Source organism: Sander lucioperca, chromosome 7, assembly GCF_008315115.2.
Source record: "Sander lucioperca isolate FBNREF2018 chromosome 7, SLUC_FBN_1.2, whole genome shotgun sequence".
Classification (NCBI taxonomy): Eukaryota; Metazoa; Chordata; class Actinopteri; order Perciformes; family Percidae; genus Sander; species Sander lucioperca.
Genome location: NC_050179.1, coordinates 42,672,233 through 42,684,962, shown reverse-complemented (window position 1 = coordinate 42,684,962; position 12,730 = coordinate 42,672,233). Strand labels below are relative to the sequence as shown.

Here is a 12,730-nt window from a genome sequence, read left to right as displayed (position 1 = left end):
ACAACAGTGGCCAAGCTCATGGGGTAGGTTCATTAAATGTAGAAGGTTTATCCCTTTTGGAGCATGAATGTTCTAAGCCAGGAGTGTCAAACTCAACTTCACTAAGGGCCACACTGGAAAAAGAGAATCACATCAAGAGCCAGACAGTTTATTGACATTGACATTTGGTCAACTTTAAGCCCCCAGCAAAAAAGTTCCTTAGCCATCAGAGAAAAAAGTGTCAAAAAAGATTGGACAGATAGTCTAGCTAGCTGTCTGGATTTACCCTGCAGAGATCTGAGGAGCAGTTAACCATAGTCCTCATTAATCCACCGGAGTTTAAAATTCCAACACAAAGAAAGCAGAAGGTAACAAACATCCGGCCATAAGAGTGAAATCCGGCAGAATTTCCGGGCGGCAACGGAGCAATCCCAGAAGTGGAACATCGTGGATATAGACTATCTGCATATCAACAGAAAAAAATAAATGTTATCATGTTATTAAGTTGGAACATAAAAAGAGAAAAGAGGGCCTTGTGGAACACCACTGAACAAATGGAGCACACTCTTTGTACTAGATAATTGTGCATATAATATTGTCTGAAGTTGTTCCTTGGTTTTTGTTTCTTGCTGCTAATAGTTTAACCTTTCCTTGTTTTTCTGCTCCAAGAGAGGAGGAAAGAGGAGGAAAAGAGAAGAAAGGAGGAGGATGAGAAGAAGAAAAGGAGGGAAGAGGATGTGAAGAGGAGGAGAGAGGAGGAGGTGAAGAGGAGGAGGGAAGTTGTGGCAAGGATCTGCAAGCAGTCCAAGGTAACATCAACCACAACTTCAGAGGAAGAGGAGTCTAACGGAGGAAGGGCCAGAACTTCCAGAAGTAAGAAGTTCCTCAACCTGTTTTCCAACAACAGCAGTCATTACAGCACCACTGGTTTGTATATTCTTCAAATATTAAGTTTAAATCAAAAATAATTTACAAATTAGGCTCCTGTGAGTTCAGGCGCGTTAACGATAACTAATTTAAGTTGCTTCCTGCCTGTCTTTTAACCCTTATGTTGTCTTTGGGTCAAATTTGACCTGTTTTCTAAATTTCTATATTAGAATTATGGGTTCTTTTACCTAATTTTGATTACCCAAAAATAACATGGATGATTCCATACAACACGTTTCGCAAGTACACTACTTTCATTCACAATTTTTGGCACAAACATTTGAGAAATGTTTCGAAACTGAACCTGACTGAACGTTGACATATACTGTGTACTATTTCCTAAAATTCCAAATTAAGTTCCAAAATTCCAAAAATAAGTGTAAAACTAGTAAGAAGTTGGTGTTCGTGGTGTTCATACATGGTAGTGAAAAGAACCGTTATATGTAAAAAAATAAATAAAAATAAAAAAAAGCATAAAAATAAAAAGCACCAGAAATGTTGAAAAAGAGTCAAAGACCTCATAAAAAGTGTTGCCTTTTAGTTTTGACCCGTGAGGACGATGCATGGTCGAATAGAAGACAACACAAGGGTTATGTGGTTATGTGGTTATGTTATGTGTACATACACAGTACAACGTGTTGTGAAGTTCTTTTGTGCCTATAGCTCTAGCAAGTAATTATAAATAGTAAGAAAAGAATAATAGAATAGAATTCTATAGAATGAAATAAACCAAATAAAATGAAATATTTTACAAAAGAAACAATCAAAACAACATATCAGTAAGTTTTCAGAGGAATGAAACAGTATGGCAATGGATTAGTTTTGGGGAATGAAACAATACAACCAGCACATAGTATAACATATGCAATGTGTGGCAGGCGGATGGATTATAATTAAACCTGACCGCAGCAGAGAGAGGAGTCTGTTGTTGGGATGATTGAGATCTTTTATGATCCTTTCATCCAGCACCTCCTGGTGTGAACATCCTCTAGGGCTGAGAGTTCACCTCTTAGGCTATATTTACTTTGCTATGTTTACACTTCGCATTCACACTGCTCTGGCGTTTCCGAGCCCCTAAACCAGAGACATTTGAAAACACTTCTGACCCCATTTTGGTTTGGAATCTGCAGGTTTGTGTTGCAAGTCTCAACGGCCGCAAACGGAGACCTTTGGCAACACTGACACTGACGCCTATGTTTCGCCGCCTGTTTGGGTCTTATTGGTCATGACGTCTTGTTGTCTGAGACTAAGTTACTAACGTTACCATAGCAACCATCAACAACGGGCAGCAGTATACAAATGAATGTTTATGAGATATGCGGTTTGGGCGTGTTAGTTTAAACGGAGATTAGTTCTTCTACTGGAGCTAAAAACACTTGTGTTCACGGAGTTCGTTTTTGTTGCTGCTTAAAAACCAAAACGTAACAATGTAAATGTAGCCTTAGTGCTGCTCCTAAACCAGGCGTTGATTCATGTAGTAGGGTTAGGGTTAGGGTTAGATTGCTAGGCAACAGCCTGGGTCTTTGTTAACTTCCTGTCAACTGTTGTCATTCACATACACTGCAACCAAGGAACCTTATAAAACGTTTATATTTTCTTGACCGCAACAAGAAATAAACTAGAATACATTTAGAATGCTTATGTTTAAATGTAACTTTTGTGTAACTGTGAAATGGTCTATAGTGATTAGAATAGGCAGTGTGTTGATATGCGTTGATATTGTCTGTACAGTGAATAGTCGCTAGAGGACAGGATGGTCTATGTTCAGTGTTATATGTAAGGAAATAATGCAAAAACCAAGAGACAATATGAGCTATCATAGTAGGAAGTAGCTACTGAGAAGATTTCCAGAACATTGCCATGTTAATGCCACTTGAATATTAGTAAAGTTCATCAAATTGGATAAGCAAAGTCTGTACTTTACTCAAATTTAATGACATTATTTCCCGGATGTGATTTCAAGGCTCTGTCAGAACTTTCGTTTATTATTGCCAACGCAGCCAATACGACCCCAAATCACAGAAATATTTATGCGCAAGGGACTAATATTATCACACAACCGCTGTGTTCGGCAACATTTTTACTTAAAAAGTTACAGACATGGCCAATTCGCACGTGATAGAGATCACAGACAAACTCTGCAATTATTGCAAAGTGTCAGTCCAAATTGGATCACTTGACTTTTTTTCATTACAGGCTGATATGACACAAAATACAGATAATTGTGAGTGTAACATCAATGCTGTATCATTCAGGTGCTGGGTCATTTGGTGTGTTCTCCTGTGTTTTGGATGGAGTGGAGAGACAACAGAGCCACAGAGCTGCCTACAGGTTAAAACATATGAACATACACAAACTAATTGTGACAGGTCCAAATAAACACATTAGTCTGAAATCTGTATTTTTTATGCCCGTTTTTAGGTTTGTCCCTCGTCATGCAGATGAGCTTTACCTAGAGACAGATGACCCAGTGTTAATACTGAACCAGTCTGAAGACCTGTGGTGTCAGGGCTACAACATGAGGACTGGAGTGACCGGCATCTTCCCTGCCTTCTACGCTGTCAGGGTGGCCAAAGAATATAACCAAGGTATATTGCAAAAAACTGGAATGTAAAAACTGAATACCACCATCATCAGCGACATTTGAAATGTAAGATGTTTTTTTGTTCTCCTTTCTTCTCGCAGTCCAGAAAGATGGCTGGATAGAGCAGTTCCATGGGCGGTTCCTGGGTTCAGTACAGGTCCCGATCCACAAGGGCAACGACATGCTTTGTGCTGCAATGCAGAAGGTGCAAACACTGTACAACAGAACCATACCATGAAAGCTGGTTATCAGTGATATAGTGGCAGGGTGTAACCAAATAAAAGCTAATTGCAGGAAAGTATTAATGCTTTTGAGTTGAATCCTTTTACATTTTAATATGTCTTAGTTTATACTGATATCTTTTTAAAATGATTATTAATGAAACAAAAGATAAATGAAACTGTTGGGGATCCCAACAAAACAAATTACTGATAAAGTTGGCCTATCAAATAAATGAAATGGGTCGCTCACAGAAACACACAAACAAACCCACAGAGAATTAGCACCAACATTTTTAACCTCTTTTAGCTAATGTAATAGTGAACAGGTGAACATTGTAGAGCATTTATCAGCTAAAGAGAATTTTTTTTCACATTTGACAGAGCTAAATGGAGACTGAATATTGGACACAAACACAACTCCAATATGTTAATGTTGCTCTGTCTCAGCTAAATGTGTAAAAGCAACTGTTTGCTAAGATGTTAGCCATAACAACTTTATAAGGTGATAATACATCAAGGCAGTTTGTCTGTCAGCTTGTTTTGAAATCCCTCTGCTTCCAAGTGGTCAAAACGAAGAAATGAATGCAGCAGTCAACAGGCAATATGAGTGAGTACTCGGGGAAAAAAAATCTAATGTAAGAATGGGGTCTGAAATGAGTTTTTGATGGCGTCTTGAAGTAGCCTGGGATCATGAAAATTGTCTTTATTGGGGGTAGCCCAGCGCTGTTATCCATGGTCAAAACGATCAGTCTAAAATTCTTTAATCAGTGTGTTAAACATTATAATGTTACCATACACGTTATCTTGGTGACTGGCATGAACCCCTTGTCACATCGTAGCAGTAGAACATGGGACAGGACTGGACTGAAAGGTGGCTCATGAGTGCACTTATTTTTCTAACTTTTCTCCACAAAGTTGAACCCTTTTCCAAGTAAGTGTTACTTGGTAAAAAAAAAGTAATTTTGAAAATGAATGGGTAAATCACAAAGTCGATCCAACAGGGTGACAGAAAACTACCAAACTGACATGACAAGATGGCGAAGGAAGCGCTACCAGAAGTTTACTCGGCTATCTGGCCTCATTCAGTATAAAATCAATATTGAAATCGTGGATGGTCCTCACTAGGTAGGATCTGAATAGTTTCTTTCTGCAAAAGATACAAGTGGCAATCTCCTCAGTGATGTATTTTTTCTTTTATTCATATTTATTATCCATATATTTTAGGTTACTGCTTCTCGAAAAACTTTCCCTCCTTACCTAACTGACAAACTATCTAGCTCTGCGGAGCTCACAACTATTTCTAGCACTTTTCCTGTGAATAAGTTGAATGTCTTTAAGGTGTATGGAAAGCCATCCAGTTCAAATATACAGGATTACTAACACGTTAACAACATGTAGACAATGTGTTGTCAACATGTAACAACATGTAGACCACACATAGACAACATGTTGTCAATGCGTTGTCTACGTTTTGTTAACGTGTTGTTAAGTTGTTGTCAACAGGTTGACAGATAGACAACGTGTTGACAACACCCTAACAATGCTATGACAACACCCTAACAATGCTTTGACAACACATTGCCAACATGCTGATTTCGCATGATTCTGAGCCATTTGGCCACTTGTCCATTTTGAATGGGTGAGTGTCATAACTTCCCAAATTGCTGCTGAGCAGTAGGGTTAAACCGCTTCTGTCTGCCTGGGGGGTTGCCTACAACTATTTAACATGCTAAGGATCCTCTTATTTCTTTGCCCTTTCTTCCTTTTTTATGTAGCTTATAAAACTCAAATATTTGGATTGCAGTTTTATAACTCAAAATCAAGATTGGCTTATATCTTATATATTTGACTAAACCTGGTCATGTATGTTTAATGACTGACTTACTGATTATTTGTGTGAACAGGTGGCGTGTAACAGGCGGTTAGCAGGTCAGCCTCCTTCAACCTGTGTGCTGGAGGTCAGTGTGAAAGGTGTGAAGATCAGTGTCCAAGACCAGTGTCACTCTGCTCATAGGGTATGTGCATTACTGTATCTACACATACACACACCTACCTTCCGTCCTTCGTAAGTGTCACACCTTTTACATTACATGTCATTTAGCTGACACTTTTTATTCAAAGCGACTTTACACTTTAATTGCTATATATGTCAGAGGTTGCACGCCTCTGGAGCCACTAGGGGTTAAGTGTCTTGCTCAGGGACACATTGGTTAATGTATCGCAGTGGGAATCGAACCCAGGTCTCCCACACTAAAGGCATGTGTCATATCCACTGTGCCATCACCACCCCTTTTCAAATTCAGCTGATAGAAAACCTGCAGCAGGTAATTATGACGGTGGAAACAAGATACTTAGCTGTAGTTAGGTCTATAGCGCTCTATAGTAGCTATTAGCAGTAACTACAAGAAAAAAAGGTGATGGTGATGTCTACTAGGGCTGGAGGATTAATTGAAAATGTATCGACATCGAAATTCTGAAACTGTTATCGACGTATTTTTCCCATGACGATAATTTCGATAATTTCGATAATTTATTTCTGTTGGTAGGCCTACTTTCTCCTTAAAAACATTCTACCGCGTGTGCAGGGTCCAAAATTAACATTCGCCAGTCGCCAAATGCGGGGGCGGGCCGACACGCACACACACAAACAATTGCGCACACACCTGACACCAACCGCCAACTTCCGTTTACTGATAGTTAGCGTTTAACTCAGGCTAATTAATTAGCCAGTAAGTGCCGATTTTTGGCAGCCAGCCTTCCAAAATAAAGCACAATGACATTAAAAGTTAACGGATCATTAACCGTTGACCGACAAGAAGGAAATGGAGTCTCAGTTCACCCATCCGGGAGGCTCTGACACACTTTCCACACTGTCCACGGACAGCTGTAGAGGTTGATGTTTTGTGCATTGTCGGACACATGCAGCCACTTTCCTGAAACCACTTGCAGGACTGACACAAGTCCACAGCGGCCTGCAGCGTGTATGTCCGAGCCTGTCTCCAGCGCCTCCACCTGCAGATTGTCAGCTGTGTGTCTGTCTGGTATACTCTCGGACGGCCGATTTAACTCGCCGGTCCTCATCGATATAGTTTCATGTGTCACGTAGCTCTCCACAAGCAACTTGCTGGTTCAAAAGTTAGGACTAATATGTTAATTGGCAGTTAAGAAATATATTGTATAGCCTATTTACATTTTTATCATGCAAAAGACGTTTTTTAAAACTTTATACAAAAAAATTTAAAAACGTAGTGTCCGTCGTCGAATCACAATTGTTTTTCTTCACATTTATCTTTATCGAGGTAAAATGCGCAATTAATCGTGATTTCGATTTTAGGTCATATCGTGCAGCCCTAATGTCTACTCTGCCAGTTTGGATAAATAATCCATGTGGAAATTCTGGATTTAAATCATTCAAACTTTACATTTCTCTCTTTGTGTCCATCTCTTTCAGGGGGACCAGTGTTTCCATTTCTTCCAGTTGAAGAACATCTCATTCTGTGGCTGTCATCCAAAACACAGCAAGTGAGTCAGATTAAGGGATTATTTGATCGAGTCGATTCCCACACTTGCATGAGAAATGCATTAAACTACATTAAAGTGTACCTGTTCTCACAGACTTTTATGTGCTATTACATTTCGATGACTGATGTAAAGATTAAGAATGTAAGCGTAGTGCTCTGTCTATTACAGCAGATTTGCCTCAACAAATATTTGTAAATAAACCTCTAAAGTGTAAGTATCCTGAGTAATGCTAATTACTGCACTACAGGTATTTTGGTATCATCACCAAACACCCTGACCAAGAGCGCTTTGCCTGTCATGTGATGATGTCAGAGACAACACTACATCCTCTGGCTGAGTCTGTAGGGTGAGACCTATTGATTTCTATTGTGTTCTGTATTATATTCTATTATCTTGAATATTTTATAAATTTTCTTTTTACAATTGAATATACATTTCTGCTCAGGACCAATGGTGGAAAGTAACTTGCAAATTATTCAAGTACTCCTCTTAAGTGGCTCCATTTTTGCTGCTTTATACTTCAACTCTATTACACTTAAAAATGTAAATACTGTACTAGCTCCACATTACTTTACTCTACTAGGATATACTCATTTTAAAGCTATAGTTACTTTGCTTATTAAGATTTCTCATACAAAAGGTGTGATTATTAACTTATTAACTATGAAGCTTATAAAATAAACACAACAGTGTAAAGAGTATTTCAATCAAATTCTTGACAAGGTGCAGCATTACAATGCTATACATATATAATAATAATAATAATAATAATAATAATAATAATAATAATATTTTTCTGCTGGCTCTGGGGCCTGTTGCTTGTATTACAAGGACCCCCTCCCCCTCTCTCTCAAACTCAGGCCGAACTACTGAGAATTACTGGAATTGTTGGGTCTTTGTAAATTATACTGTGGTCTAGACCTACTCTATCTGTAAAGTGTCTTGAGATAACTCTTGTTATGAATTGATACTATAAATAAAATTTAATTGAATTGAACTCAGATTCAATTGTAAAACTACAGTGCTAAACAAATATAAACCAAGATTCTGTAACTGTATTGCCTACTTCTCGCCTAAAATGTTTTGAGAAACATATTTTGTGCACTGTCAAATGAAACCGTAAAACTAGACAGTGCTGATCAAATATAAACCAAGATTCTGTTACTGTATTGCTTATTTCTTAACTCAAATGTTTTCAGAAAACATATATTTAGTGCACTATTTGGCTGAACTAGGAGATTGTTTGTTACCAGCCAGGCGCCATATTGGTTCTGTGACATGATTGTGTTACGTTACCAACCAGCGGGAGCGTTTATTGGTACAATGTGGCGCATTGCATTCTGGTAATTGTAGATTTTCTACCTTTTGAGTGACAGCCCTTTACTCTGTTTCTCTGACCATTTAGCACCAATTTAAAAAAAAAAAAATGTCTGCACCATTCTACTACATAGAAATCCCAGTTTCATGAACAGATCCTTTTTAAAGCAGTAAAATACTCCTTTAATGCATCAGCAACAATGTTCAGATAATGTTTTACCAACATAAAACTCTACAACATTACTCTACAAGTACTTTTACCTTTGATTTTAAGTACATTTTGCTAATAATACTTCAAAATGCAGGAATATATATAGATGAATATTTTTACAATTGGCTATTGCTACTTCTACTTAATTAAAGGTTAAAATAAATACTTGTACTACTACTACTACTACTACTACTACTACTACGAAAGACAAAAGAAAGTATTTTTAATATCTATAATGTCAGTCTGGCCAGTAGTTGTCAAGATATCTTGCTCTGTCACCTCATATCATCCTTTGGTTTCTTTTGGATACACAGAGTTGGGCTCCATCCAAACAAGAGAGTGGTAGATGATAATACAACTAAACAAATGCATGTTACCATCTATCTATTGTGCTTCATTGTTATCTGTTGTTTTAGAGATTCTCTGACCACTCCTGAGATACTCAATAATCAAACACTAAGCACAGAGAAACAGACAAAACAGGGTAGTGTCTAGACCACATTCTTTAATTTACAAAGACCCAACAATTCCAGTAATTCCTCCAAGAGCAAGCATTTAGTGCGACAGTGGCGAGGAAAAACTTCCTTTTAAGCAGAAACCTCGGGTGGTGAGGAAAACTTCCTTTTAGGGCGAAACCTCGGACAGACCCAGGCTCTTGGTGGGCAGTTGTCTGACGGTGCCGGTTGGGGTTGTGATGAACAGTGACAATTAGAGTCACAATAAAGATAATGGAACTATGACTAGAAATAGTAGTTGTAGTAGTTCATGGCATAGCAGGGCACTGCAGGGTGTGGTAGGGCACTCCCCTGTAATTAATCACAGGGGAGTTACAGAGGAAAAGTCACAAGGTCTTATCAGTTCAGTTTTCCCTGGCAGCTCCCAAAGAACATAGAGAAACAGTGATTAGATACTTGTCACAAAACAAGATGTTATGAATGACACTTGCGTGAACCCAAACGCAGACAGAGTCAGAGTAATAGTTAAGCAGAATATGGCAGGAGTGAGTGGCAGCCGGAGTCAGGTTGCAAAGAACTGTAGCACAAGAGAAAACAGGTCAGGACAGGCAAAAAAACACAAAGAGCAATATCCAGCGGGTTGAATCAACAGCGAGACTAACGTGGTCATCTTGACTATGATCTGACGATGAGTGATGAGTGATTATGGTGAATGAGCTGCAGCTGGAACCCTGACTCCAGCACACCAGGCTTCACTCCTGTAATTACAAACAGACAGAGGGAAGGGGGAGAGGAGAGACAGAAAGCTACCTGGCAGTAGCAGCAGTAGCAGGCCTAACACAAGAAGTCTATGCTCATTGGAAAGCAGCCACATTAATCTTTTTCCAAACCAATGGAAAGATTCCTTTACAACAACCATGCTCAATAACCAATGACAAGCTTTTTGCATGTCTCCATACAATTTAATAGATTTATCTTTTCCTTTAATGGTCATTCAGACTTACTTCTACGTCTTCTTCACCAAGGACAGGCTTTCATATATGTTTACTCAGCTGACAGACAGATTTCTATACATGGTCCCAAGCCTATGGAACTTTTTCACAGCAGATATTTTTGACTTGTTATAGTAGGAGAAGCACAGCTGAAACAGTCCCAGTAGGGCCTCTCCTAAGTGGAATGCAGCCATCATTAATGGTTTTGAATACACCTGTGCTTTTCCTACTATGACATGTCAACATGTCTGCTGTGAAAAAGGTCTATAGCTCCAGGAATGTACCTGCACCTGTCACAGTAAACAAAACCTTTACATGGCCCTCTGACAGCATCTCAATAACACAGCTCATAGAACAGTGTGAGACAGTTTTGAACACAAATGCATACAGAAAAAATGTACAGATGATAAATAATGAAACTTGAGGAATCATAATTCCTTAACACTGTATTGTCGTTTTATTTTCTAATTCTCTTCTCTGGTGTCCCACAGGAGGGCATTCCAGCAGTATTACAAGGAACACATTGGCTACTCCTGTCCCACTGAAGACATCTTCATTGAATAACACCTCTCCCGCATCCACACTATGTACTGAATACTCACTATGTGCATGTAAGCCTGGTCTTACACAGCGAACTGGACCACTGATTTATCTTTGTCAGAGTACTTGCATGGTGGATTTCCTTTCTTACCTGCATCCAGTGATACAGCGAGCTTTCCCTTTCCTTTGGCCATGTGCCAATATTAATACCTCTATGGATGGATAGGATCACATGAAATGTTCCATACACTGGGAACAAATGTAACTTACCCAAATTCAAATACAAATATCTGATATTGATATATTTTATGGGTTAAAATTACTTGTATGTAACTACACGTAGATATTGGCTGTAAAACCATATAAACAGCCTTCAGGACTATGAAGTTAATTTAAGGACAGAATGTTTATATCATCCATTTTTTTAAACTTGCAACCAGTGCTGAAATAAATATCATTTACCAGTGACAGTTTTGGTAATTAATTAACCATTTGAGTCATGTATCAAAAAACAAGAGTTATCAGCCATGTTAGCAGCTCTGTGAGTCTGTTTTTAGGCACAGTAGTACTTTAAGCTACTGTAAATGCCAATTTCAGCATGCTAAGACGTGCGCAATGGCAGTGTTTAGCAGGTCATGTTTACCATGTGAGCAGCTAACATTTGTCAATTAGCAATAGAAACACAAAGTACAGCTGAGGCTAATGGAAATGTCGTTAGCTTGCAGGTATCTGGCCATAAACCAAACTAGATCAGGATCACCAAAGTTGTTACAATTTTTCCTGTGGGGAACATGAATGTCTGTAAAAGATTTCATGTAAGCCTATCTAATTTTTGTCAAGATATTTGAGTCTGGAAAAAATGTTGGACCAACTGTATGACACTGACATATGGAAAGCCACGCTATACAGATAACAATGAAAACGCTGAACACTTATTAGTTGCAGTTTTTAAAATCAGAGGATATGCTATTTTTCTCTTTCATATAATTGGAAATTGCATTTTTTGGACTCTTGGTCAGACAAGTTAAACAATTTAAAGACATCACATTAGGCTCTGGGAACTTGATGATATGCCTTTGTCATTATTTTTGACATTTCATAAACTAACTGATTTGTCAGTAAAGTAAAAAAACTAAACAAATTCAATTCAAAAAAAGGTTCCTTGCAACAATACTTAAATCTTTGATTTGTTGTCATATTTGATGTCACGGCATGATGAATGCACTTAAATGAAAATAATCTATATGTGCTTGAGTTCTAGTTTTTACTTCATCATAGCTCATTTTTACTTGTAGCGACTGGTTTGTACTCATATTGATGGTCACGTGGTTAAACGTTAAGCACACTAAATACATTTGAAAAAAGTTCTCAATCTTTAATTTCAGTTTGTAAAAACTATAACCAGTATGTTGAGTAAAAGGAAAATTTTGCTAGAAGTCTTGCATATTTTGAAATTAAATTTTGTATTCTAGGTAGTAGGAAAAGTGGCAAAACCTGGCAAGTTGTGTAAGATTTGTATTTAATATATCTATTTTACCTGGCTAAATGATTAAGTGGGAGTGCAATGGAGAAGAGCATCTCCCTTACTTAAACATAATGAAGAAAATGAAATTCTAAAGTTGAATATACATAGGTCAGCCATGTTAGTGATCATGAGCAGTGTGCTTACTTGAGTAAGCAAGTAGCCACTGGGTGTTAAAGTCAACAAACTAGAATTCCAGTTACAGATATTTTCAGCGAGTATTGCAGCTTGAGTTTGAACTTCAGTGTCAAATAATGTCAAAACAGTTTCAGGTGAGACAGGAATTTCAATTTTACAGGTGTCGCTTCATACACTGGCCTGGAATCAAACCAAACCAAACCAGGTCAACAGCCTGAAAGGCAGCTATGCTTACCACAAACATACTTATGGTGTTTTTCCATTACATGGTACCTGCTCGACTCGTCTCGACTCTACTCGCCTCGACTCAACGCACTGTGCG

The 12,730-nt window shown here is 38.2% G+C and overlaps 1 protein-coding gene across 2 annotated transcripts in view; it reads left to right on the top strand.

Annotated features, from left to right (window-relative positions):
- The window catches only part of LOC116048652 (C-Jun-amino-terminal kinase-interacting protein 1-like), a 38,160-nt gene that overhangs the window by 22,053 nt on the left and 3,377 nt on the right, over window positions 1–12,730 (top strand). For both annotated transcript variants that reach the window (XM_036003255.1, XM_031297831.2), the window contains exons 5-12: window positions 649–906; window positions 3,162–3,237; window positions 3,328–3,494; window positions 3,592–3,695; window positions 5,616–5,726; window positions 7,163–7,233; window positions 7,481–7,579; window positions 10,700–12,659. In XM_036003255.1, coding sequence (XP_035859148.1) covers window positions 649–906; window positions 3,162–3,237; window positions 3,328–3,494; window positions 3,592–3,695; window positions 5,616–5,726; window positions 7,163–7,233; window positions 7,481–7,579; window positions 10,700–10,772 — 959 coding nt within the window. In that variant the 3' untranslated portion in view covers window positions 10,773–12,659. The remainder of the gene's footprint in view (window positions 1–648; window positions 907–3,161; window positions 3,238–3,327; window positions 3,495–3,591; window positions 3,696–5,615; window positions 5,727–7,162; window positions 7,234–7,480; window positions 7,580–10,699; window positions 12,660–12,730) is intronic.